Source organism: Oncorhynchus clarkii, chromosome 19, assembly GCF_045791955.1.
Source record: "Oncorhynchus clarkii lewisi isolate Uvic-CL-2024 chromosome 19, UVic_Ocla_1.0, whole genome shotgun sequence".
NCBI lineage: Eukaryota > Metazoa > Chordata > Actinopteri > Salmoniformes > Salmonidae > Oncorhynchus > Oncorhynchus clarkii.
This window is the reverse complement of record NC_092165.1, coordinates 55,841,066-55,868,968: the sequence shown is the minus strand read 5'-3', so window position 1 is coordinate 55,868,968 and position 27,903 is coordinate 55,841,066. Positions and strand designations below refer to the sequence as shown.

Sequence of the window (27,903 nt, the reverse complement as noted above, 5' to 3'; positions counted from 1 at the left end):
AGTACATCAATACCATCACTACAGTACATCAACACCATCACTACAGTACATCAACACCATCATCACAGTCACTACAGTACATCAACACCATCATCAGTCACTGCAGTACATCAACACCATCATCAGTCACTGCAGTACATCAACACCATCATCACAGTCACTACAGTACATCAACACCATCACTACAGTACATCAACACCATCATCACAGTCACTACAGTACATCAACACCATCTCTGCAGTACATCAACACCATCATCAGTCACTGCAGTACATCAACACCATCACTGCAGTACATCAACACCATCACTACAGTACATCAACACCATCATCATAGTCACTACAGTACATCAACACCATCACTACAGTACATCAACACCATCATCACAGTCACTACAGTACATCAACACCATCATCATAGTCACTACAGTACATCAACACCATCACTACAGTACATCAACACCATCATCACAGTCACTACAGTGCATCAACACCATCACTGCAGTACATCAACACCATCACTACAGTACATCAACACCATCATCAGTCACTGCAGTACATCAACACCATCACTACAGTACATCAACACCATCACTACAGTACATCAACACCATCATCACAGTCACTACAGTACATCAACACCATCACTGCAGTACATCAACACCATCATCAGTCACTGCAGTACATCAACACCATCATCACAGTCACTACAGTACATCAACACCATCACTACAGTACATCAACACCATCATCACAGTACATCAACACCATCACTACAGTACATCAACACCATCACTGCAGTACATCAACACCATCATCACAGTCACTACAGTACATCAACACCATCACTACAGTACATCAACACCATCACTACAGTACATCAACACCGTCACTGCAGTACATCAACACCATCACTGCAGTACATCCACACCATCATCACAGTCACTACAGTACATAAACACCATCACTGCAGTACATCAACACCATCACTACAGTACATCAACACCATCACAGTCACTACAGTACATCAACACCATCACTACAGTACATCAACACCATCATCACAGTCACTACAGTACATCAACACCATCACTACAGTACATCAACACCATCACTGCAGTACATCAACACCATCACTACAGTACATCAACACCGTCACTGCAGTACATCAACACCATCACTGCAGTACATCAACACCATCACTGCAGTACATCAACACCATCATCAGTCACTGCAGTACATCAACACCATCACTACAGTACATCAACACCATCACTGCAGTACATCAACACCATCATCATAGTCACTGCAGTACATCAACACCATCACTGCAGTACATCAACACCATCATCAGTCACTGCAGTACATCAACTCCATCATCACAGTCACTGCAGTACATCAACATCATCACCTATGACATTGATGAAGATGAAGCCCAGATGAGTGAAATGCTTGTCCTGTAAAATTGAATACATTTTGTGCGGACCTTCCCTCTTCTCTCTATTAGCCCTCCTCTCTCTTCTTCACCCGACTCCCAACCTCCTCCAAAGTCTCCCCCTCCTCTCACCAGGTTCTTGAAGAGAGAGGTGACCTCCCTGGTGAAGACGGCCATGTTGAGGAATCCTGTGGACACCTCGTTGTTGTCCTGGGTCAGGTGACTGTTCCCCAGGTTCTCCAGCACCTCGATGTACTGCTCCTTGTTCTCCACATGACCTAGAACCATAAAACACACTTCATTGTTGTTTCTCCCTCTCTCTCACCCCCTCACTCTCTCCCTCTTTCTTCCCCTATCCCCCTCACTCTCTCTCCCCTCTCTCTTCCCCTCGCTCCCTCACCCTCTCTCTTCCCCTCGCTCCCTCCCTCTCTCTCACCCCCTCACTCTCTCCCTCTTTCTTCCCCTATCCCCCTCACTCTCTCTCCCCCCTCTCTCTTCCCCTCGCTCCCTCACCCTCTCTCCCAATGTAGTGTCTAACCCAGCGGTGCCACTGCTCTCTGACTACAGCCTGTCAACATAATAAGAGAGAAAGTGACCACATATGCCCTTTCATCACGACTGAGCAGAGCTGTACTAGATGTAATAGTTGCTGGAACCCAGATGGATCAGATCCAGCATACTGTCGTTTGCACAATAGTGTGAAATGGGGAATGTAAACAAGTCTTTTTGAGTACCCATCTCCAGTTTTCTAGCATGGGTGCCAGTATGTGGATCCCAATCGGTTTGTGCTTTAGCCAGGTCCTTTGTCAAAGGTCTGGCACGGCAACGACAGTGGGAGCAGTAACTGCCTGGCGTCTAGGCTACAGTTTTTCCAGTAACTATTACAAAATGCACATCTATGCTATCCCGATGGCTTACCCCAAATAAGTCTGCTTTTGTTCAAAATGGTCTCTTTCAGTCTTTAATGTTGTGTGTGTATGCTTGTTTGTGTGTCAGGGCCAAGGTATGCGGCTGCATGCTAACTGCGAGTTTGTTGACAACAAAAATCTGACGAGCAGCACAACATTGACTAACATATTTGAGGAAGATCATTAATGGCCCCCTGGGGTTGGGGGAGAGAGAGAAGAGAGAGAGGAGAGAGAGAGAGAGATGGTGAGTCAACCAAGCAACGCCATACTGTATCATTCATGGCTGATTGAGGGGTTCTGAATCAGCCAGCCACTAGAAACAAACAGGAAAAGAGCCCCCCCCCCCCCTTAGCCTTACTGGAATGGAACAGCCCCATATGATTCCAGTTAAGAGGGAGAAAGAAAGTGGGGGTTTAGAGGGGAGATGGTGGATGTGTGGATAGAAGTGGAGTTGGGGTATCTCTGTACTGACTGACCAAACATCATTTCCTAACTCTGTCTCTCTCTGACTTACATCTGACCGTTAAACCTCCCAAATAGGAAACAGACTATTTCACAGTTCAGTAAGAAGAAAAACTTATTTTTTTACGTGTTCATCCATGTTTTCTGTATGTTGTTATCATTGTGAATCTGGTGAGTAGTTGCTTCGTCACACCAGTATGAAATAGTGAAAAGTAGTCGTCAGGGTCGGGTAGGTTACTTTATAAATGTAATCCGTTACAATTACAAGTTACCCGTCCAAAATTGTACATCAGTAACGTAACTTTTGGATTACCCAAACTCAGTAACGTAATCTGATTACATTCAGTTACTTTTAGATGACTTTCCCCTTAAGCCGTATTAGAAGAGAATTGCAGGATAAATCAATGTTAAAGTTTACATAGCTGGTCATATATGGATGTTCAATGTTACTTTATAGGTTGGTTATGTAGGTTTCTTCTGACCCATGGCTTTCTACTACATAAGGCCGTCGTAAGATTACATTATATCTTTACATTAAAAACCAAAGTCTATCAGAATTCCAGTCATTACAATAAATTACAACTATTTGTTTTAACGGGAATAGTCTGAAATGGGGTTTTTTCAGCTCAGTTTTACTCGAGGCATTGAACGCAGCGTAGACATAACCTATAGGTCTACTGTTTTTATTTGATAGAATACATTAAAATATATATATCTTTCGGGTTCACAGTGCTGACGGAACCGAGGTCCCCATATTAATCTGAGAGTGGTTCCATTTGTCCAGGCCCATCCCTCAGTTTGTTTTTTACCCAAAACAAGGTGCCGTTTTGTTATTGTTTCATCTGTGGATTTGCCCTTTAAACAGCTGCATATTATCATAAATTCAGGCTATTCCCGCTAAAACAAATAGTTGTAAAACAAACAACTTATCAAAATTCAACTATTTAATTGGCACATTTCAAACTGTCATTTTGTGAGGCGCAGTTGGGAACTAGTTATGTACTATAAGAGAGTGGTGGGGTCGATAAACCAGGAAGATTCTACATCGTTTAAATCTCCAGTTTGGGAACATTTTGGCTTCCCAGTAGATTTACAACGGTGATGGACAGAGAGTACAGTGCCTTGCGAAAGTATTCGGCCCCCTTGAACTTTGCGACCTTTTGCCACATTTCAGGCTTCAAACATAAAGATATAAAACTGTATTTTTTTGTGAAGAATCAACAACAAGTGGGACACAATCATGAAGTGGAACGACATTTATTGGATATTTCAAACTTTTTTAACAAATCAAAAACTGAAAAATTGGGCGTGCAAAATTATTCAGCCCCCTTAAGTTAATACTTTGTAGCGCCACCTTTTGCTGCGATTACAGCTGTAAGTCGCTTGGGGTATGTCTCTATCAGTTTTGCACATCGAGAGACTGACATTTTTTCCCATTCCTCCTTGAAAAACAGCTCGAGCTCAGTGAGGTTGGATGGAGAGCATTTGTGAACAGCAGTTTTCAGTTCTTTCCACAGATTCTCGATTGGATTCAGGTCTGGACTTTGACTTGGCCATTCTAACACCTGGATATGTTTATTTTTGAACCATTCCATTGTAGATTTTGCTTTATGTTTTGGATCATTGTCTTGTTGGAAGACAAATCTCCGTCCCAGTCTCAGGTCTTTTGCAGACTCCATCAGGTTTTCTTCCAGAATGGTCCTGTATTTGGCTCCATCCATCTTCCCATCAATTTTAACCATCTTCCCTGTCTCTGCTGAAGAAAAGCAGGCCCAAACCATGATGCTGCCACCACCATGTTTGACAGTGGGGATGGTGTGTTCAGCTGTGTTGCTTTTACGCCAAACATAACGTTTTGCATTGTTGCCAAAAAGTTCAATTTTGGTTTCATCTGACCAGAGCACCTTCTTCCACATGTTTGGTGTGTCTCCCAGGTGGCTTGTGGCAAACTTTAATCAACACTTTTTATGGATATCTTTAAGAAATGGCTTTCTTCTTGCCACTCTTCCATAAAGGCCAGATTTGTGCAATATACGACTGATTGTTGTCCTATGGACAGAGTCTCCCACCTCAGCTGTAGATCTCTGCAGTTCATCCAGGGTGATCATGGGCCTCTTGGCTGCATCTCTGATCAGTCTTCTCCTTGTATGAGCTGAAAGTTTAGAGGGACGGCCAGGTCTTGGTAGATTTGCAGTGGTCTGATACTCCTTCCATTTCAATATTATCGCTTGCACAGTGCTCCTTGGGATGTTTAAAGCTTGGGAAATCTTTTTGTATCCAAATCCGGCTTTAAACTTCTTCACAACAGTATCTCGGACCTGCCTAGTGTGTTCCTTGTTCTTCATGATGCTCTCTGCGCTTTTAACGGACCTCTGAGACTATCACAGTGCAGGTGCATTTATACGGAGATTGATTACACACAGGTGGATTGTATTTATCATCATTAGTCATTTAGGTCAACATTGGATCATTCAGAGATCCTCACTGAACTTCGGGAGAGAGTTTGCTGCACTGAAAGTAAAGGGGCTGAATAATTTTGCACGCCCAATTTTTCAGTTTTTGATTTGTTAAAAAAGTTTGAAATATCCAATAAATGTCATTCCACTTCATGATTGTGTCCCACTTGTTGTTGATTCTTCACAAACAAATACAGTTTTATATCTTTATGTTTGAAGCCTGAAATGTGGCAAAAGGTCGCAAAGTTCAAGGGGGCCGAATACTTTCGCAAGGCACTGTATATGTCTCCACTGCTCAACCAGAATAGCCTATGCAGCTGCCAACACCTCAGACACGTTGACACATTTACGTCGAAATCAGCCCAGTATTCCCCAGGTTTCAGCACCTCGTGAAAGAGTTCCAGCCACGTTACCAACTTTGATCACAAGCGCCCATTTCAGCAAACAGGTAGTACGCGCCCTATATAAGCAAGCTAAATCAGCTGAAGTTGTCAGTGAATTGACCAGCGCTGTGTAGCGCTTACTACAGATGGATGGACCTCCAGGGTTACAGACAGCCCATCACATTACCCCGGAGCAGGAAATGAAAAGTACCGTGCTATAGACCCTTTAAGAGAGTCACACAAGTGCGCATATTATCTCTGTACGAAAACATTATAGCATAGACCTATACAATGTCTGAGCCATGTTTATATATTGACTTCACATGTATATTGCACTTTATTTTAGTGTTGTTCAAAAATCTAATCCAATTTATTGGTCACATACACATATTTAGCAGATGTTATTGCGGGTGTAGCGAAATGCTTGTGTTCCTAGCTCCAACAGTACAGTAGTATCAAACAATTCACAACAATACACACCAATCTAAAAGTAAAAGGATGGCTCCCAAGTGGCGCAGGGGTCTAGGGCACTGCATCTCAATGCTAGAGGTGTCACTACAGACACTGGTTCGATTATAGGCTGTATTACAACAGGCCGTGATTGGGAGTCTCATAGGGCTGCGCACAATTGGCCCAGTGTCGTCCGGGTTAGAGTTTGGCCGGGGTAGGCCGTCATTGGAAATAAACATTTGTTCTTAACTGGCTTGCCTAGTTAAATAAAGTTTCAAATAAAATTGAAATAAATATATAAATATTAGGACGATCAATGTCAGAGTGGCATTCACTAAAGTACAGTAGAATAGAATACAGTATAAACATATGAAATGAGTCAAGCAGTATGTAAACATTATTAAAGTGACTATTGTTCCATTATTAAAGTGACCAGTGATTCCATGTCTATGTATATAGGGCAGCAGCCTCTAAGGTGCAGGGTTGAGTAACCGGGTGGTAGCCGGCTAGTGATGGCTATTTAACAGTCTGATGGCCTTGAGATAGAAGCTGTTTTTCAGTCTCTCGGACCCAGCTCTGATGCGGGGTGAACAGGCTGTGTCCTTGATGACCTTTTTGGCCTTCCTGTGACATCGGGTGCTGTAGGTGTCCTGGAGGGCAGCCAATGTGTCCCTGGTGATGCGCATGGCAGACCGTACCACCCTTTGGAGAGCCCTGTGGTTTTGGGTGGTGCAGTTGCCGTACCAGGCAGTGATACAGCCCGACAGGATGCTCTCAATTGTGCATCTGTAAAATTTTCTGAGGATATTAGGGACCAAGCCAAATTTCTTCAGCCTCCTGAGGTTGAAGATGTGCTGTTGCGTTGTTGTTGAGTAATCGTGTTTTCATTTAAGAAAATTTAGAATACCAACACTTTGGATTTTCTTAAATACACTAAAATTAACTACAGTAACTGTTGGCAATACATTTTCCTACCGAAACGTGAACCCAAAACCGCAATACATACCGGAACGTGGGTTTGATGAACTGTTACACCCCTAAAGACAGACAGGGTGGCTTAGCCAACGCATCACATAGAACCCATACAACGACACCATCCACAAAACACATGTTATCCCTCATCCCACACCCTAATCACGTGACTAACAAAGAAGCCTAACAAACAACGCCCACAACAAGCCACTTTTGAAAATGCTGCTGATCAACACTTCTTTAATTTTTTAAATAATTTAACCTTTATTTAACTAAGCAAGTCAGTTAAGAACAAATTCGTATTTACAATGACGGCCTACCCCGGCCAAACCCTAATCTGGACAACGCTGGGCCAATTGTGCGCCGCCGTATGGGACTCCTAAACACAGCCTGGAATCGAACCAGGGTCTGTAGTGACGCCTCTAGCACTGAGATGCAGTGCCTTTGACCGTTGCGCCACTCGAAATCCCCACCTAAAGCCTATCAGTATAATGCTTTATAACTTGAACACATGTATGAGCCTTCATAATGCATTATAATAAGGCTTATAATGCCATGTATGTGTGCATGTGCGTGTGCGTGCGGGCGCTTACTTAGTCCAGAGCTGTGGATGGCCTTGATCATCTTCTTCATCCTCTGTAAGGTGCTCTGGTCCATCTCTAAGGACTGCAACACATAAAGAGAGGAGAAGAGATTTAAGGAAACATACATACTTGACATGTATTGAGCAGTATAAGGTTTCAGGAAGGCAGATCTTTCCCTGAGGTAAATCCTAACTTCAGATCGGTCTGTCCATGCAACTCTGATGTTGATGTAAATCATGTACTGATGATGTCAATGGGAGACTTGAACAACAACAAATACATGGAATATTACACCACAGATTCCAAGTTAGGATTTCACCCAGTAGTAATGAGAAACAGCAATGGTGAAAAACATGTAACCTGTCCAAGCTGTCTCTAGGGAAAACACACTTTCCTTGACTTTCTAGCAGCGGTCATGACGACTGTTTAGTTCCCACGCCATGACTAATGTTAAGTGAACGGGTGAATCGGCACTTAGTCCGTCTAACACCGTCACATTTGCAATCATTGGGCTGATGTCACTCATGCTCTAACCACCGACCTCGCCTGACGTTTTCTTTTCAGGTTCGCCGACTCTTTCAGGTTCATTTGACATGTTGAAACTTCCCTCTGCTCTGCTCTGTTTGCATCTGAACCAGCAGACCTCGTGGCTCTCTCTTCTACCGGATCGTTAATGGCACCCACCTGGTGTGCCAGCTCTAAATCAGTCCCTGATTACAGGGGAAAATGAGAAGAGAAAAAGGATCCTTAAGAGAAAAAAGGATCCTTATTGAGAAGAGAAAAAAGGATCCTTATTGAGAAGAGAAAAAGGATCCTTATTGAGAAGACAAAAAAGGATCCTTATTGAGAAGACAAAAAAGAATCCTTATTGAGAAGACAAAAAAGGATCCTTATTGAGAAGAGAAAAAGGATCCTTATTGAGAAGACAAAAAAGGATCCTTATTGAGAAGAGAAAAAGGATCCTTATTGAGAAGACAAAAAGGATCCTTATTGAGAAGAGAAAAAGGATCCTTATTGAGAAGAGAAAAAGGATCCTTATTGAGAAGAGAAAAAGGATCCTTATTGAGAAGAGAAAAAGGATCCTTATTGAGAAGACAAAAAAGGATCCTTATTGAGAAGACAAAAAAGGATCCTTATTGAGAAGACAAAAAGGATCCTTAAGAGAAAAAAGGATCCTTATTTTATAAGTATTATTAAAGTTACAGTAACTCAACCAGTAGTGGTTAGTGTTCATGTGACATAACAGCCCTTGGCATTGTGGGGGACTACCACATGTCTTATTTGTCAAATTCAAAAGAGCATGGGACGTTAAACTGTATAGAAATGTATGGAAAGACTCACTTCTGCTTTATTTTTCCACTTTCACAGTCAACTGCTGAGCAAGGCCACGTACAGTAAGAGTCAGGGCAAGACAGTGGTCAAAGTGAAAATATGTCTTGAAACTGTTACACTTCAATGTCATAAATGTGTTTACTTAAGTCTATGAGACAGTCAGGGTGAAGGTGATGTGTCCAATATGATGTTCCCTATGAACAAATGATGTAATGTCGCCATTTAACAAAGAGATACTCTTTTTTTAAACCTCTCCTCGTACACAGAATCCAAGTACAGGCCACACCACCATGGTGCAGTAGACGGTAGAACAGTTACAACACACCCTGTTACGGTAAATCAAAAATATATGTTAAACCCCCCCAGCATGCATTTAGCATAAAACCTAAGGTCCCGAGGACCAGACCTTGTGGTTCATCCCTGCTGTGTCCTGTCTGTAGCATCTGCTGATACTCTGTCTAACACACACAGAGCTGCTGTAATAATAGAGAGGGGTCCAAGGTTTGAAACAGACAGTAGAATAAAGGGAAGATTGTCTGTGGAGAATACACCCAGTCTGTCTCAATGGTAACACATGTATTTATGGGTGTAACTGTTTTACTCTTCTCTCAAGGGTATAGGGAATTTTGGTATGTGTGTGTTCCTGGTTGCATGTATGTGTGTGTGTGTGTGTGTGTGTGTGTGTGTATCAAAACCCCAGTGTGTGTCACTGTCAACCCATGGTCAGGCAGCGCAACAGGAATTCCTGGCTTCAGGGATATCTGATCCCATGAACCTGCTGTTGGCAAGAGGACAGATTTGTTGAATAACCACAAGAACGACGAGCCCTTAGAATCTGGCTTTCCCTTGCTCTCCATTCAAATAACCTTATCAGCACTCAACTACTATCAAGAGTAACAAGTGGCAGTAGGAGGCCACAACCAGCCAACACAACCACTATAGCCATAACACACAGCCTCCCCCTAAAACATCACGACCTAGTAATGGGATCACTCTGCCCTCTGATAACTCTGATACCCAGCCACCATTTGTAAATGGCCCTGATCACGTTGCATTAAAATGGATTCTCTCCATAGCTGCCCTGCATATTTGGGTTCAAATCCTAATATTAATTGGCTTTAGACTGCATAGAGTGGCAGGCACTTTTGGGACTTTCGTATTGGTTCCATTGCACCAGGCAATCTCAATCAAGCCCAGCTAAAGTATTTTAAATGATTTCAAATAGTATTTAAACCCAGGTCTGGGAATCAGATTCCAAAATGGCCTCTCCCCAGCGGAGCTATCCCAGCTATGTTTCCAGACTGTCGTAACTATAAATAGTTATATTAGTCATATAGAGAAATGGTTGGACTGGCACGTCAGGGTATCTCTGTTGGACTGGCACGTCAGGGTATCTCTGTTGGACTGGCACGTCAGGGTATCTCTGTTGGACTGGCACGTCAGGGTATCTCTGTTGGACTGGCACGTCAGGGTATCTCTGTTGGACTGGCACGTCAGGGTATCTCTGTTGGACTGGCACGTCAGGGTATCTCTGTTGGACTGGCACGTCAGGGTATCTCTGTTGGACTGGCACGTCAGGGTATCTCTGTTGGACTGGCACGTCAGGGTATCTCTGTTGGACTGGCACGTCAGGGTATCTCTGTTGGACTGGCACGTCAGGGTATCTCTGTTGGACTGGCACGTCAGGGTATCTCTGTTGGACTGGCACGTCAGGGTATCTCTGTTGGACTGGCACGTCAGGGTATCTCTGTTGGACTGGCACGTCAGGGTATCTCTGTTGGACTGGCACGTCAGGGTATCTCTGTTGGACTGGCACGTCAGGGTATCTCTGTTGGACTGGCACGTCAGGGTATCTCTGTTGGACTGGCACGTCAGGGTATCTCTGTTGGACTGGCACGTCAGGGTATCTCTGTTGGACTGGCACGTCAGGGTATCTCTGTTGGACTGGCACGTCAGGGTATCTCTGTTGGACTGGCACGTCAGGGTATCTCTGTTGGACTGGCACGTCAGGGTATCTCTGTTGGACTGGCACGTCAGGGTATCTCTGTTGGACTGGCACGTCAGGGTATCTCTGTTGGACTGGCACGTCAGGGTATCTCTGTTGGACTGGCACGTCAGGGTATCTCTGTTGGACTGGCACGTCAGGGTATCTCTGTTGGACTGGCACGTCAGGGTATCTCTGTTGGACTGGCACGTCAGGGTATCTCTGTTGGACTGGCACGTCAGGGTATCTCTGTTGGACTGGCACGTCAGGGTATCTCTGTTGGACTGGCACGTCAGGGTATCTCTGTTGGACTGGCACGTCAGGGTATCTCTGTTGGACTGGCACGTCAGGGTATCTCTGTTGGACTGGCACGTCAGGGTATCTCTGTTGGACTGGCACGTCAGGGTATCTCTGTTGGACTGGCACGTCAGGGTATCTCTGTTGGACTGGCACGTCAGGGTATCTCTGTTGGACTGGCACGTCAGGGTATCTCTGTTGGACTGGCACGTCAGGGTATCTCTGTTGGACTGGCACGTCAGGGTATCTCTGTTGGACTGGCATGTCAGGGTATCTCTGTTGGACTGGCACATCCAACCCCAGGGTATCTCTGTTGGACTGGCATGTCAGGGTATCTCTGTTGGACTGGCACATCCAACCCCAGGGTATCTCTGTTGGACTGGCATGTCAGGGTATCTCTGTTGGACTGGCATGTCAGGGTATCTCTGTTGGACTGGCATGTCAGGGTATCTCTGTTGGACTGGCATGTCAGGGTATCTCTGTTGGACTGGCACATCCAACCCCAGGGTATCTCTGTTGGACTGGCATGTCAGGGTATCTCTGTTGGACTGGCACGTCAGGGTATCTCTGTTGGACTGGCATGTCAGGGTATCTCTGTTGGACTGGCATGTCAGGGTATCTCTGTTGGACTGGCACATCCAACCCCAGGGTATCTCTGTTGGACTGGCACATCCAACCCCAGGGTATCTCTGTTGGACTGGCACATCCAACCCCAGGGTATCTCTGTTGGACTGGCACGTCCAACCCCAGGGTATCTCTGTTGGACTGGCACGTCCAACCCCAGGGTATCTCTGTTGGACTGGCACGTCCAACCCCAGGGTATCTCTGTTGGACTGGCACGTCCAACCCCAGGGTATCTCTGTTGGACTGGCACGTCCAACCCCAGGGTATCTCTGTTGGACTGGCACGTCCAACCCCAGGGTATCTCTGTTGCTTACATTTTCTTTTGGGATGGTTATCAGGAGAAATGACCTACACAGTGTGCGTGTGTGCCCATCCAACAGCCCTTCACCTAAACATACTGACAGAGATACACAAACAGACTCTAGCATCCAGTGATACGGTTCAGTTAGGAGAGCTGGCCAGGAACCCAGTGATGTATCATATCATCTTAAAGGAGCAATCTGTAGTTGTTACATCCATTGTTGGATTTATAAATGAGTAATATACCCATAGATTCTTGAATTGAACTTAATGCCTCATGTACACCATCAGAACCCAAAATATAAGATTGTTTTACTACAATGTTTGTAAACGATATAAACCTCAAAACATGGTTAAAACCATAATGTTGATATCATGGATGGTCAGTCCTGGTATCCATAGCTCTGACTATGAATTTGAGAGTGGTTACATTTCTCCAGGCCCTTCCCTAAGTTTTTATTTTTTAAATTGAAAAAGAGACAGGGTAACCTCATTGTTATAGTTTAAACTGCATATTGGTCATTTAAAATGTGTCATATCATTATTACACACCTGAAGTTTGTATAGGCTATATATATATAGTTGGGTAATGTGTTGTTTTTTTACCATATCTTCTTTCTTTGGACTTTCACTGGGGCATTTCAGACCACTGAGGTTTACTTGGATCATAGAGACATATATTCATGAATAAAGCTTAGTGTGTGTGTGTGATGTCACAGTCAGAAGCCAGCTTCTCTCTCTGATTCGTCTGCAATGTTGAGAAGCCTTGAAACCACAGTCTGAGGATAAATGGATTCAAACAAACATTAACACATACATAATCCTCAACAGGCCTTGAGGCTGGAGTTTCGCCCACCAACCCAACCCAACCCCAACACGCACTAATCCTTCCTAGCCGTCCACACTCCAAACGAGTGCCGTCTGGCTGGCCTGCTGTGTTTGTTTCCGGTGGTCCTGCTACAAGCTCAGCCAGGTCATCCCAGCCCAGAACCCCATAGAGCCCCAGTCACAGCCCTCAGGAACTGAGCTAATTAAAGAGGCTCTGCCATAATCCCTTCAGGAAGCTCTGCCAGAGATGTGCTGTGCATCCATGGGTTTCTAGTGGGGCTGATTGGCTCTTTTAGCCCTGCTGTGAGGAAACCAGACATGGGATTATGCTGAGTCAACATTTGAGGAAGGCTGTGGTAAGGTTGATTTGGGGTTGGGATTCAGTCTATGGAAAACATAATTCTCCTAGCCTTGCTGTGACAAAATCAAGGCATGGGAGTCAACGTTTGGAGAAGGTTACGAGAAAGTTGTGGTAATGTTGGGCTTTTGGATTCATTCAGTCTAGCAGGTCTGCCATGCCAAGTCTGAAGAGCATTAGTCAAATGTGTTCCAGCCAGGATTGCATTGTGCTTCTATTGCCAGGAGTTTTATCCAGGCTCAGCATTTTTTGTTGTGTAAAAAAAGGTAGGAAATACTTAAGTGTGTTGGTAGAACAAATGAAGGCCTCTGATTATGTAACTGATGAGGAACAGTCATTTCATGTCATTTCATGTGAATGGCTAAAAGCAGAAACAGACGTTTTATTTAATCCTCCCAGCCTTCAGTTCAGCCTCTCCAATTAGAGGCCATCGACTCTTCTCGCTGACAAGTTCCCGATAACAACAACAACAACGATGATAACAACAAATCAAGAGCTGCGTGATGCTCTGCGCTACAGCTTTCTCCAATAGCGAGTCAACACTGATGTTTACCTGTGTCAGTTTTTTACAGTTCCATGCATTGCTAGCTGATCTTCACCATCATAAATCACTCCCTTCTCTTATAAGAGCTAAGATCTCTCTAACAACTACCTTGAGGAGAATCTACTTACTCCTAATCTCACGTTGACATCGAAGTTCAGTAAAATGCGTTCATCTAGACCCGCCAATAGAGATCAAAGCTGTGGCCATTCGTAGCTCAAGATTTTGACGAAGGCTCGGATGATTATTGCCCATCTGGACATCTGTTCCACAATGGTCTCTCAAACAGTTCACGACAGAGACCATGAGAGACTATTCCTCAGTCGTCAATGTCTCAGTGGGTATGGTATTGTTTTTTTTATTAGGATCCCCACTCGCTGTTGCGAAAGCAGCAGCTACTCTTCCTGGGGTCCACACAAAACATGAAACATTACATAATACAGAACATCAATAGACAAGAACAGAACTACATCAATTTAAAAATGGCACACTTAGCCTACCTATCAATACATACACACAAACTATCTAGATCAAATAGGGGTGAGGTGTTGCTTTATCTGCTTTTTGAAACTAGGTTTGCAGTTCACTTCCGCTATATGAGATGGGAGTTCCATGCAATAACGGCTCTATTTAATATTGTACAATTTCTTGAATTTGTTCTGGATTTGGGGACTGTGAAAAGACCCCTGGTGGCATGTCTGGCGGGGTAAGTGTGTGTGTCAGAGCTGTGTGTAAGTTGACGATGCAAACCATTTAGAATTATCAACACATGAATGTTTCTTATGAAAATAAGTGGTGCAGTCAGTCTCTCCTCAACTCTTAGCCAAGAGAGACTGGCATGCAATGTATTTATATCAGCCCTCTGGTTACAATGAAGAGCAAAACGTGCCGTACTGGGTCAGCTGCAGCTTAACTAGGTCTATCTTAGCAGCACTTGACCTATGATGACCTCTGACCGGACAATGATCAAGATAAGATAAAACTAGAGCCTCCAGGACTTGCGTTGTGGAGTGTGGTGTCAAAAAAAGCAGAGCATCTCTTTATTACGGACAGACCTCTTCCCATCTTTACATCCATTGAATCCATACATTTTGAACATGACAGTTTACAATCTAAGGTAACACCAAGTCATTTTGTCTCCTCAACTTGTTCAACAGCCACACCATTCATGACCAGATTTAGCTGAGGTCTAGAGCTTAGGGAATGATTTGTACCAAATACAATGCTCTTAGTTTTAGAACTGTTCAGGACCAGTTCATTACTGGCCACCCATTCCAAAACGGACTGCATGCTCCTTGTTAAGGGTTTCAGTCACTTCATTAGCTGTGGTTGCTGATACGTATATGGTTGAATCATCAGCATACATGGACATACAGGCTTTGTTTAATGCCAGTGGCAGGTCATTGGTAAAAATAGAAAGAGTAGAGGACCTAGAGAACTGCCTTGCTGCACACCACACATTGACATAAGAGAAGTTTCCATTAAAAAATACCCCTTGAGTTAAATTAGATAGATAGCTCTGAAACCACGATATGGCAGAGGTTGAAAAGCCATAACACATAAGTGTTCTCAACATCAGGTTATGGTCAATAATATCAAAGGCTGCACTGAAATATAACAGTACAGCTCCCACAGTCTTCTTACTGTCAATTTCTTTGAACCAATCACCAGTCATGTGTGTCAGTGCAGTTCATGTTGAGTGAACCCATGGGCACTTTCTCTGTTATGGGAGGAATGGTATTCAGGTGAAACTAGGCTATAGCCTGTCACTGCAAGACAAAGGTCATAACTGTACTGTAGCTAAGGTTTATCCTGGAAAGTATTCAGTGTCACAGTCATTTAGCTTAACCCTCATACAGGAAAATGGCATATTTGGACATGCTTATTTGTAAATCTTATTTAAACACCTCACCTATCTATCAACTGCCCCAACCCTGTGCATTGCACTATCCACTGTCCCACGACGACATAAAACACTTGTGAAATATCATGGAAATATTTATAAATAGCCTACGTTTATAAATTACATCAAAATGAACTTGGCCAACTTGTTTTAGGGGTTTTACCTATCGGTTCACCTCCCACAAATGTCAATAACAAGTTAGGCTACCTAACGCAGACTGGTATACAGTATTAGTACGCACTGCGCGTTCCCCACTCTCTGGTTGCGCTGCACTAGCCTGACTTACCTCTTCGACTGCCGAAACGGTGTTCCGACATTCACTCATTTTGGACTGAAAACTCGAGGTAGCCGGTGAAGCCAAGTCCTCGTTTGTCAGAGCAACAAACTCTGAAATGTTGATACGCTCCGGCATATTTCTCTCAAGGTAAAGGGGTCCAACTGAAGATTTACAAAAGTTAGTAAAAGTGTCAAAAACGCATGTTTCCATGGAAAATGCACATGTTCTCCGTTGTGGAAAAGGCTATAGCAAAAGGTAAAATGTCTCACTGCGGTGCGGTACATGAGTGAGCACCACTGCGAGCGCTACAGATCCAATGCTGGCTCTGTGCGTGCGGTTAGGGAGGGAGTAATTCCATCATCACGTGGAATGTTTCTGCTTTCTGGCATACTGAATTGGGCGCGTGAAGAATGGACCCGCAGTCTTTTGCCGTCTCATTTCCCCTCCATGCAAACCCTAGCCTGTAGTGAAAACAGTGGACTACTACACAGATGAATAGGGTGTCACACACCATAGAATCCCTTTAGAATGCAATGAAAAGGTTCAGGGCGCTATGAGGAAATGGAGCAAGGTCCACCATGTGAAAGCACTGCAATATTCTACATTTTAATCAAGGCTAAACAAAAACATTCAACTTTCAATGCCTTCCATTGGCTTATTTCACCAGTTTAGCCAAAGTATATAGCTGTCATTCTATGGCAAACCTCACCTCTACACTTGAAAAACCTTTATCTCGGCCTCTAATTCCCTGCTGGGTATAGATAGTATGACTGTTGGGCCCCAGTGCAGGTAACAGACTTGTAGCAAACCTCTATATTACCTACCCTTGACATTACGGTTTCACCTTACAGGTGTACCCGACTACTCATTCCTGCTACTATACAATCTGCCAACACATGAAAGGAAGGATATCAAAGTACTTTGCCTGAGGGAAGTTAAGTTTTAGACTTGAAAAGCTTTGGGTGCAATGCAGTCCAGGGTTGACTGTGTTTTCCAAGCCCACTGCAACCATATTGAGTATGGGGGGGGGGGGGGGGCTACTTGATATGACCACAAAACCACATATTTACCTGCTGAAAGGAAATAACCAATTAACCCTTCACTAAGCCCCGTCACAGAACATGGTGCAACCTATCGCAGTGTTCCAATGCATAACAACTGTTGTCAAGTCTGACACACTGAGGTGTTGTAATAAGAACTGGAGACTGCATCCAAGATGTCCGCCAGTTGTTCTCAAGGTAACCTCCTCACGTTCACATACTCCGATATATCTGGGTTGCCGTCCAGTTTATGTTGATCAACATCATATGCGCACTAGCACTCAGAGCGCACCGGGTGTAGCGACAACGCCATCACATCATCCAAAAATATGGGAGACATTAGATAAATATAAAATATTCATAGCTTTGGTTGTGAGTAATGGAAAACAAATCGGCTTCAGAAACAATTATTTGAATAATAAATGTTTTGTGCACGAAGGTGATGACTAAAGTGTCTTATTAGGAATTTTTGAATCTGACTTCTCTGGGTGGCCGTATATGGGAATTGTCTTTCTGGGCCGAGCATCAGTTAAACTGCCGTACCGAAGCAAAATTGGAGGAGCAGTTGAAACCTGGCCTCATTCGTCCGACACCTTGGACAAGTTCACGTATTAAACGCATGGAAGGCATTGAGCTTTCATCCAAAAACACCTTTTTCAATGCCTAAATAATTGTACAGTGCACCAGGGGCACTTGTTACTATAATTCCTCAGATGCAAAGCCTGTTGATGGCGTATTTTTTTAGAATCTAAAATTATACTTTTGTTATCATAGGTTTCTAGCTCAGCTGGTTAGCTGGATCTCAGTCTTATTGACCACCCAACGGTGCTAACGCTAGTTAGCCAGATAATATAAATGTTCGTTTTTTTTCTTCAAAATGTTAGCAAGCTAAGTTAGCCATGTTATGAATACAACTACCATCTGCTGTCGACATAAGGATACGATTTGAGAGCACTAGTCAGCTCCAAAAAATGGTTAGTAACTATGGCTGCATGACAGAACATTCAGAGCCATCGTGGCTAGTCACACTACAGCCTTCATTTTACCAGGAACCCGTGAAGCAATTGTAATGACAGTCCACCACAACATACCGGAGGTTCTCCTGATTAGCAAAGGGGTAGTCTGTGTTCAATTTCATTGTGTATTAAAAAACACAGTTTGAGGTCATTTTGAGGGGATTTTGCCAGTGGTGTATATATAAGGAAATGGGTTTTGCATGATTTTTTTTTCTTCAGAAGTTGCAACAGTAACCAAGGGGGGCGGGACTTAGCGAAGGGTCAACCTGGGAAACTTTTACATGCGTCATTGTGACAGTAAACTCAAACAAACTCAAGGTTATTTCCTGAACAGTCCTGAAGGAATAGCACAGTCAATACCAGACTTTTTGCAGTAGTAGTGCTGTGTTATTGTAATAGCAGCCTTGATTTCTAACTCCAACCCTTACTTTATTTTTGTAAAAACAAATATTTAACATTTATTTAACTAGGCAAGTCAGTGAAGAACAAATTTTTATTTACAATGACGGCCTACCCCGGCCAAACCGTAACCCGTACGACACTGGGCCAATTGTGCGCCGCCCAATGGGACTCCCAATCACGGCCGGTTGTGATACAGCCCAGAAACGAACCAGGGTCTGCAGTGACGCCTCTAGCATGAGCTGCAGTGCCTTCGACTGCTGCGCCACTCGGGAGCCTATCACGCGATAACTCTTTCATGTAGGGTGAATTCAGAAAAAGTGTGACATCACATAAACTGGGACAGCTTAATCCTGACCTTGTTTATTTCTTGGTCTGACAATTGAAAATCAAAACTATTGTTGCTAATCCCTTGCAGAGAAACCACATGATCAAAATCACGTCACTTCATTGGTGTGATGTCATAGAAGGGGTTTCTAACAGGAAGCTCGCCGTACAATCAGTGACATAGATTTTTTTTCTGTTTTGATATAAAGGTTATAAAACGGTCATACATATTGATGAACTGTGCAAAATGTTGATGTTAATGTGCATAATATGTACTAGTACATTTTGTAATTCAGTCATTTTTTCTTGTTGTCCCGCATTACCACCCATAGCTAGTTAAAGTAAGACAGCATGGAGTAGCTAAAGTGGGACAGTCTTATAGTCTTTTCCAATGTAGGAAAGAGATCCAGTTTACATTAGGGACCCTGTAATTAGATTAGACAGGGCTCTGGTTCTTGTAGTACTGATATCTTGCACAAAGCAGAACTATAGTAGGGGGAATTCAGAAAAAGTGAGAGACTTTTTACATTCCCATCTTCTGTAACCTCTTTCAGTATCGATCCAACATATTAGCCCAACACATTCCCATCTTCTGTAACCTCTTTCAGTATCGATCCAACATATTAGCCCAACACATGATTATCTTCTGTAACCTCTTTCAGTATCGATCCAACATATTAGCCCAACACATGATTATCTTCTGTAACCTCTTTCAGTATCGATCCAACATATTAGCCCAACACATTCCCATCTTCTGTAACCTCTTTCAGTATCGATCCAACATATTAGCCCAACACATGATTATCTTCTGTAACCTCTTTCAGTATCGATCCAACATATTAGCCCAACACATTCCCATCTTCTGTAACCTCTTTCAGTATCGATCCAACATATTAGCCCAACACATTCCCATCTTCTGTAACCTCTTTCAGTATCGATCCAACATATTAGCCCAACACATGATTATCTTCTGTAACCTCTTTCAGTATCGATCCAACATATTAGCCCAACACATGATTATCTTCTGTAACCTCTTTCAGTATCGATCCAACATATTAGCCCAACACATTCCCATCTTCTGTAACCTCTTTCAGTATCGATCCAACATATTAGCCCAACACATGATTATCTTCTGTAACCTCTTTCAGTATCGATCCAACATATTAGCCCAACACATTACCATCTTCTGTAACCTCTTTCAGTATCGATCCAACATATTAGCCCAACACATTCCCATCTTCTGTAACCTCTTTCAGTATCGATCCAACATATTAGCCCAACACATTACCATCTTCTGTAACCTCTTTCAGTATCGATCCAACATATTAGCCCAACACATGATCATTTTCTGAAATTCTCTAAATGTTTTCTAAATGCAAAAAAATATAATTGAATTGTCATTGGGGTACAATCAGGACTGTACCAGTTTATCTAACCTGCTGTCCCTGTTGAACAAATGCAAACTGAAAATATGGTTTTGGCTCTGCGTACATACATCGGTTTGTCATGCCTCCTGTGAATAGGATATCAACATATTTCCATTTTGTGTGATTAGAAAACATTTTGACGATTTTAGAATTGTTTCATGTGTTGGAGATGTGTTGGATAGATGTGTTGGAAAGATGTGTTGGAAAGATGTGTTGGAGATGTGTTGGATAGATGTGTTGGAGATGTGTTGGAGATGTGTTGGATAGATGTGTTGGATAGATGTGTTGGATAGATGTGTTGGAAAGATGTGTTGGATAGATGTGTTGGATAGATGTGTTGGATAGATGTGTTGGATAGATGTGTTGGAGATGTGTTGGAGATGTGTTGGAGATGTGTTGGAGATGTGTTGGAGATGTGTTGGATAGATGTGTTGGATAGATGTGTTGGATAGATGTGTTGGATAGATGTGTTGGATAGATGTGTTGGATAGATGTGTTGGAAAGATGTGTTGGATAGATGTGTTGGAGAGATGTGTTGGAAAGATGTGTTGGATAGATGTGTTGGAGATGTGTTGGAGATGTGTTGGAAAGATGTGTTGGATAGATGTGTTGGATAGATGTGTTGGATAGATGTGTTGGATAGATGTGTTGGAGATGTGTTGGAAAGATGTGTTGGAGATGTGTTGGAGATGTGTTGGAGATGTGTTGGAAAGATGTGTTGGATAGATGTGTTGGATAGATGTGTTGGAAAGATGTGTTGGAGATGTGTTGGAGATGTGTTGGATAGATGTGGAAAGAGGCTACTCACAAATGCAGACAGACACACACACACACAGACACACACACAGACAGACAGACACACACACACACACACACACACACACACATACTCCACCTAGGTCACTACTACAGTGGAAGAGCATGGGAGTGGTTAAAAAACATGCCTAGTTAAATAAATAAAACATGTAAAAAATGTTTTATTGTCCCTTTGCGAGGTGACACTGAAAAATGTGCTCTCAATCGAGACTGCAGTGAAGAAAAGGATCTTGCCGACCAAGGCATTGAAGTACTACTCTTTTTTTTCACAATGCATGTCATGGCAAGAGCTCATTGCTTGTATGTTGAAAAGTTCAGACAGTCTTTTTATCATCAAACAAAGTGCGTCTCTTTGGGGAAAATGCTGGCTTGAAGTTATAAATTCTTGGGTGTACAGTAGAGTATGATCGGATTCCACGAGCTGTTAGAGACATGCTCCATGTACTGTTGAGCTTAACAAATTGCTTCAGTGACCCAATTTGCTACAATGTCCTTTTCCCTCATGGTTTTCTGTGGCCTGTGTTGGCTGTGTATGTTAGGGTTGATGGAATACAGACATTGCAGAGACTCGCTGCCTGACTATAAACATACACTCCTTCTGTTACCATGCAGGGAGAGGGGATGAAGCACCCTGCTTCAGTTACCATGCAGGGAGAGAAGATTAAGCATCCTGCTTCAGTTACCATGCAGGGAGAGGGGATGAAGCACCCTGCTTCAGTTACCATGCAGGGAGAGAAGATGAAGCATCATGCTTCAGTTACCATGCAGGGAGAGGGGATGAAGCACCCTGCTTCAGTTACCATGCAGGGAGAGGGGATGAAGAATCCTGCTTCAGTTACCATGCAGGGAGAGGGGATGAAGCATCTTGCTTCAGTTACCATGCAGGGAGAGAAGGTGAAGAATCCTGCTTCAGTTACCATGCAGGGAGAGGGGATGAAGCACCCTGCTTCAGTTACCATGCAGGGAGAGGGGATGAAGCATCCTGCTTCAGTTACCATGCAGGGAGAGAAGGTGAAGCATCCTGCTTCAGTTACCATACAGGGAGAGGGGATGAAGCACCATGCTTCAGTTACCATGCAGGGAGAGGGGATGAAGCACCCTACTTCAGTTACCATGCAGAGAGAGGGGATGAAGCATCCTGCTTCAGTTATCATGCAGGGAGAGGGGATGAACCATCCTGCTTCAGTTACCATGCAGGGAGAGGGGATGAAGCACCCTACTTCAGTTACCATGCAGAGAGAGGGGATGAAGCATCCTGCTTCAGTTACCATGCAGGGAGAGGGGATGAACCATCCTGCTTCAGTTACCATGCAGGGAGAGGAGATGAAGCACCCTGCTTCAGTTACCAAGCAGGGAGAGGGGATGAAGCATCCTGCTTCAGTTACCATGCAGGGAGAGGGGATGAAGCATCCTGCTTCAGTTACCATGCAGGGAGAGGGGATGAAGCAGGGCCTTTCTGTGGCTGCTGCGTTCTCTGGGTTCCTATTGTGAGACTGAGACGGAGCAAACCGGTCTGTTCAGCCACACACACTGACACACACACGTGTATACGTACACACACACACAGACACACACACACAGACACACACACAGACACACACACAGACACACACACACACACACGCAGACACACAAAGATTAAGAACAGTGCTCATAAGACGATGGTTTGAAACAGGCAGAATTATTCCAATCTTAACTAGAGAAGAATTACGTTATTGATATCAAAACCTTGATGTAACTTTTATTCATTTGATATTAGGAATATAAGAGAGAACAGAGAGAGAGGGGGGAGGATAGGGTGAGAGAGAGAGAGAGAGAGGGGGGGGGATAGGGAGAGAGAGAGAGAGAAAGGGAAAGAGGGGGGAGGATAGGGTGAGAGAGAGAGAGAGAGAGGGGGAGGATAGGGTGAGAGAGAGAGGGGGGGGGGGGATAGGGTGAGAGGGGGGATAGGGTGAGAGGGGGGGATAGGGTGAGAGAGAGGGGGGAGGATAGGGTGTGAGAGAGGGGGGAGGATAGGGTGTGAGAGAGAGAGAGGGGGGGGGGGGATAGGGTGAGAGAGAGAGGGGGGGGATAGGGTGAGAGAGAGAGGGGGGGGGATAGGGTGAGAGAGAGAGGGGGGAGGATAGGGTGAGAGAGAGAGAGACAATTGTGTGTGTGTCAGAGAGAGAGAGAAAGGAGGGAGAAAGAGGAGGGAGAAAAGAGGAGGGAGAAAGTAGGCCTTTTAGAAAACTTTTACAGAAGTTCATTGTCTTTTTGTGTTTATATCCACACTTGCAGTGACTCACTCACTCCCTCCCTCTCTCTATCTACCCTTTCCTTTTCTACCTCCCTCCCTCTCTTCCTTATTATCCTCCACACACTCTTTCAATCTCCTGCACCATTACACTCTGCCTCTCACAATCTCTCTCTTCTCTTTCTGTCCTTTTTTCTCTCTCAAAAGCACACTTTCTCTTTCTCCATTTCTCCTCTCCTCCCTCTGTCCAATCAACATCCTTCCTTCTGCAGAGTGGCAGAGAGTCTCGTGTTTCAGCTCTTGTATGAGGCTGGAGCCTGGAGGTCTTAGCCATGGCTTCCAGGAAAGGTTACCTCCAGGACAGACTTCCCCCAATTCCCAGCAGAGGTAGAGCAGCGCGCCCATCCCCCCCTGCACATGAGACGGCCTATCAATTTACATGGGGAGTCAGGTTTACTGTAAAACCCCTCTTCTTCTTTATTTTCCTTGAGAGGGAGGGAGGGAGGGAGGGAGGGAGGGAGGGAGGGAGGGAGGGAGGGAGGGAGGGAGGGAGGGAGGGGAGAGTGAGTTCATATGGACTATTTCTTGAAAGGAAAAACATTTTTTTAAAGCCCCTAGGTGAAGTCATAATGTTATTGAAGACAGCTTCTACCACTGTTTTGGCTAAAACACGTTAAGCATGTATGAGTATGACTCATTGTGCAGTATTGCTCTCAGATGGCAGTGTCAGTCAGTCTTGATTCTTTTGGTCCCTCCACTCCCCTATACTGTAGGGTTACATCCCAAATGGAACCCTATTGCCTATATAGTGCAATACTTTTGGAACACAAGAATAGATCTTAGTGACAAACAGGATGTTTTATGACTCATCTGTCGCCAATGTCGTCATGGCAACACCTACATGTTATGAATGGTGCTTGGGAGTTCAACTTGTTTATTATGAATGAAGGTGGTAATAAAGTCAAATAAATAGAAATGTGTGTCTGTAAAATGTTCCGTTAAATTGTCTTTGCCATCGGCGCATTCAATGTCAGTCTACACCTGTAGGGAATGAAGACCGGACCTGAGTCCCTCTCTCCATCCTGACACCCACCTGACACGTTCAACTGTGGCTGCCAATGGGTTTTAAAACGCTCTCCTCTGTGTGTTTCTTTGTTAGAGCATTACTGTTTCATAACAAAATAGTCATAAAGTCAAAAGAAAATAGTCTATCCATAATATTATAACTTTTACTATGTGGATAACAAGTTGTTCATGTTTACAAATGAATTTACATCTAGATGTTCCATAGAAACGGTCAGAAGTCAGTTCCTTTTGGGTTGCGGCTAAAGTCTGGCATGTAACAAGAAGCACGGTTTTGTTTACTTGGTGAGTACATGAAAATTCAACGCTTTCATTATGGTCATAATTCTAAAAAGTTTGGATAAGTGTGGAGACCACAGTCTTTCAGAGCGTGTAACAAAATGAAAGACCCATTTCTTAGTTTACGGCTATAAATATCAGACTCCGCCTTTAAGATGTGACCTGTCACAGGCCTGGTTGAGTCTCTGGGGTTTTATAAAGCACTTTGTGACAACTGTTGATGTGAAAAGAGCTTTAAGCAACACATTTGATTGATTGTTATGTTGACAGCTTATGAAGCAGGATGCTAGAGGTTGCCAGGGGGCGTTAGGGAGCATAGAGGTGAGCTGAATTTCAGACTATGCCGGCTGGGTGAGGTGTCTGAAACTGTTCATGACTGCTTCTCATAAACACGTAAAGAGTTGCGTTCAGCATTCACCAGCAACACAACTTAATGGACATGTAGGCTGGGGGCGAATAACAGTTTGGATAGGATTCAACTATTAATGATATGCTTGTGGGAAACTGTGTGATATTCCATTATTCCAGGTTAAACTAGGTTACTCGGATACTTGCTATTTTCAAAATAGAGCCAAATCCAAAATGAAATCTACACACACTTGATGGGCCCTTTCAATAGTTGTGTGGCCTCATACTCCAGCCTTCTAGCCTGTCCTGTAAGTCTCTCATACTCCAGCCTTCTAGCCTGTCCTGTAAGTCTCTCATACTCCAGCCTTCTAGCCTGTCCTGTAAGTCTCTCATACTCCAGCCTTCTAGCCTGTCCTGTAAGTCTCTCATACTCCAGCCTTCTAGCCTGTCCTGTAAGTCTCTCATACTCCAGCCTTCTAGCCTGTCCTGTAAATCTCTCATACTCCAGCCTTCTAGCCTGTCCTGTAAGTCTCTCATACTCCAGCCTTCTAGCCTGTCCTGTAAGTGTCTCATACTCCAGCCTTCTAGCCTGTCCTGTAAGTCTCTCATACTCCAGCCTTCTAGCCTGTCCTGTAAGTCTCTCATACTCCAGCCTTCTAGCCTGTCCTGTAAGTGTCTCATACTCCAGCCTTCTAGCCTGTCCTGTAAGTCTCTCATACTCCAGCCTTCTAGCCTGTCCTGTAAGTCTCTCATACTCCAGCCTTCTAGCCTGTCCTGTAAGTCTCTCATACTCCAGCCTTCTAGCCTGTCCTATAAGTCTCTCATGCAAAAGCCAAAAAGACACGTGACTGGTGAATGAAACCACCAGAATGCATTCCCTTTTCCAGAATTTATTTCCATGGTTTTCTTCATATTTATTTCTCCTTCATCCTCTCCACTGCTTTGCTTTATCTTGGCCAGGTCGCAGTTGTAAATGAGAACTTGTTCTCAACTGGCCTTCCTGGTTAAATAAAGGTGAAATAAAATGTACAAATAAATAAATAAATTGCACACTAATGAGAGGAACACACCAGGACTTGCAGATTGACTAGATGTCAGACATTTAAAGATAGGCAGGTGGCCCAGGCTACATTGTTCTTCGCTTACATTAGAAACACATGTTTTTCATCGTCTTTGGAAAGAGAATGATAGCAGTTAGGCCTCTGCCCAACACAGAAACACAGGGATCAACACCAATCAAATACACATTTCGTTTTAGCGCTTTCTTAGCAGTAAAATAAAGGTTACGTGGCCCGAGGTTGCTTGGCTACCGTGGCGGGGAAATTCAACTGTGTCCAGTTCCATCCTGACCCCTAACCCCTGACCCCTTGACATTAGCTTAATCTGCTATCTATTGTCTGCAGGTTCCCCCTGGCAACACACTAATGAGAGGAACACACCAGGACTTGCAGATTGACTGAATGTCCGCCATTTAAAGATAGGCAGGTGGCCCAGGCTACATTGTTCTTCACTTACATTAGAAACACATGATAAACAAAGTATTAAAGGCCCAGTGCAGTCAGAAATGTGATTTTCTTGTGTTTTATAAACACAGAGTGTACAAAACATTAGGAACACCTGCTCTTTCCATGACATAGACTGACCAGGTGAGAAAAAAGTACCCTGTTACATTTTGAATGCTTAGCAGGACAGGATAAGTCAAATTCACGCACTTATCAACCAAACATCCTTGGTCATCACTACTGCCTCTGTTCTGGGGAAACCGATATGCTAAACCGATATGCTTTGATTGTAAATGATGCCTGAGTGTTGCAGTGTGCCCCTGGCTCTCCGTAAATAAATAAAAAACTAGAAAATGGTGCCTTTTGGTTTGCTTAATATAAGGAATTTTAAATGATATTTTCACTTTTGATATATTTTAAATCAAATACTTTTAGACTTTTACTCAAGTAGAATTGTATAATTTGTCATTTTCCATTAAGGTATCTTTACTTTTACTCAAGTATGACAGTTGGTTACTTTTTCCACTGCTGTATTTACACAATATGAGGTTGGAATAATACTGTGAAATAGTGAAAATTAAGACAATGCCTTTTTAGTGTACGTTTCAGCCCGTTGTGGTGGGATGGACTTTTGGCCTGCCTGGTGACACACCAGACAGTAAATGAGTTAATAGACCAATAAGAAAGAGAGTTCCAAACATCTCTGCCAATAACAGCTAGTTTACAGTTGTCCCCTCCCCACTCAGACCACTCCCAGACAGTCCTAGCTAAATTATTGTTTGAGAAATGGCTCTTTGCAAAGAAGCTATTTTTTGTTTCTTTTTGACCATTTGAATTGAAAACAATCACAGGTAAGGTACTTGATAGTTAAAACCAGAAATGATTTGAGATTGAGCTGAAATCTGCGTTGAACCTTTAAAGCTGAACCTTTATCAATCCTCGGATGTTTTTTCATCGTCTTTGGAAAGAGAATGATAGCAGTTAGGTCTCTGCCCAACACAGAAACACAGGGATCAACACCAATCAAATACACATTTCGTTTTAGCGCTTTCTTAGCAGTAAAAGAAAGGTTACTTGGTCACCATGGGGGGGGGGGAAATCCATTGTGTCCAGTTCCATCGTAACCCCTGACCCCTTGACCTTAGCTTCATCTGCTATCTATTGTTTGCAGGTTTCCCCTGGCAACTTTCAAAGTCCAAAGAATGACTGGCTTTTTAATGGGTTTTTTGTCCACCTGTCAGAGTAAGTTAATAGCTGTGTCAGTGTTGTTGTTACTGCTCATGTTGCCCTATTCAGTCAGCGTGTGGGAATGTCACAATTCATTGCATCAATGTGATGTT

At 43.6% G+C, this 27,903-nt stretch overlaps 1 protein-coding gene across 5 annotated transcripts in view; it reads right to left on the bottom strand.

Annotated features, from left to right (window-relative positions):
* The window catches only part of LOC139375390 (arf-GAP with SH3 domain, ANK repeat and PH domain-containing protein 3-like), a 76,735-nt gene extending 60,309 nt beyond the window's left edge, over positions 1–16,426 (bottom strand). For 2 of the 5 annotated variants that reach the window (XR_011627789.1, XM_071117128.1), the window contains exons 1-3: positions 16,103–16,426; positions 7,659–7,731; positions 1,567–1,712 (exon numbers count right to left, since the gene is read on the bottom strand). Coding sequence is in view for 4 of the 5 variants with exons in the window: in XM_071117128.1 (XP_070973229.1) it covers positions 1,567–1,712; positions 7,659–7,731; positions 16,103–16,303 (420 nt within the window). In the remaining variant the exon portion in view is untranslated. The remainder of the gene's footprint in view (positions 1–1,566; positions 1,713–7,658; positions 7,732–16,102) is intronic. The other 3 variants (XM_071117127.1, XM_071117126.1, XM_071117129.1) reach the window with 2 other exon arrangements.
* Between the last annotated feature and the right edge of the window lie 11,477 nt (positions 16,427–27,903).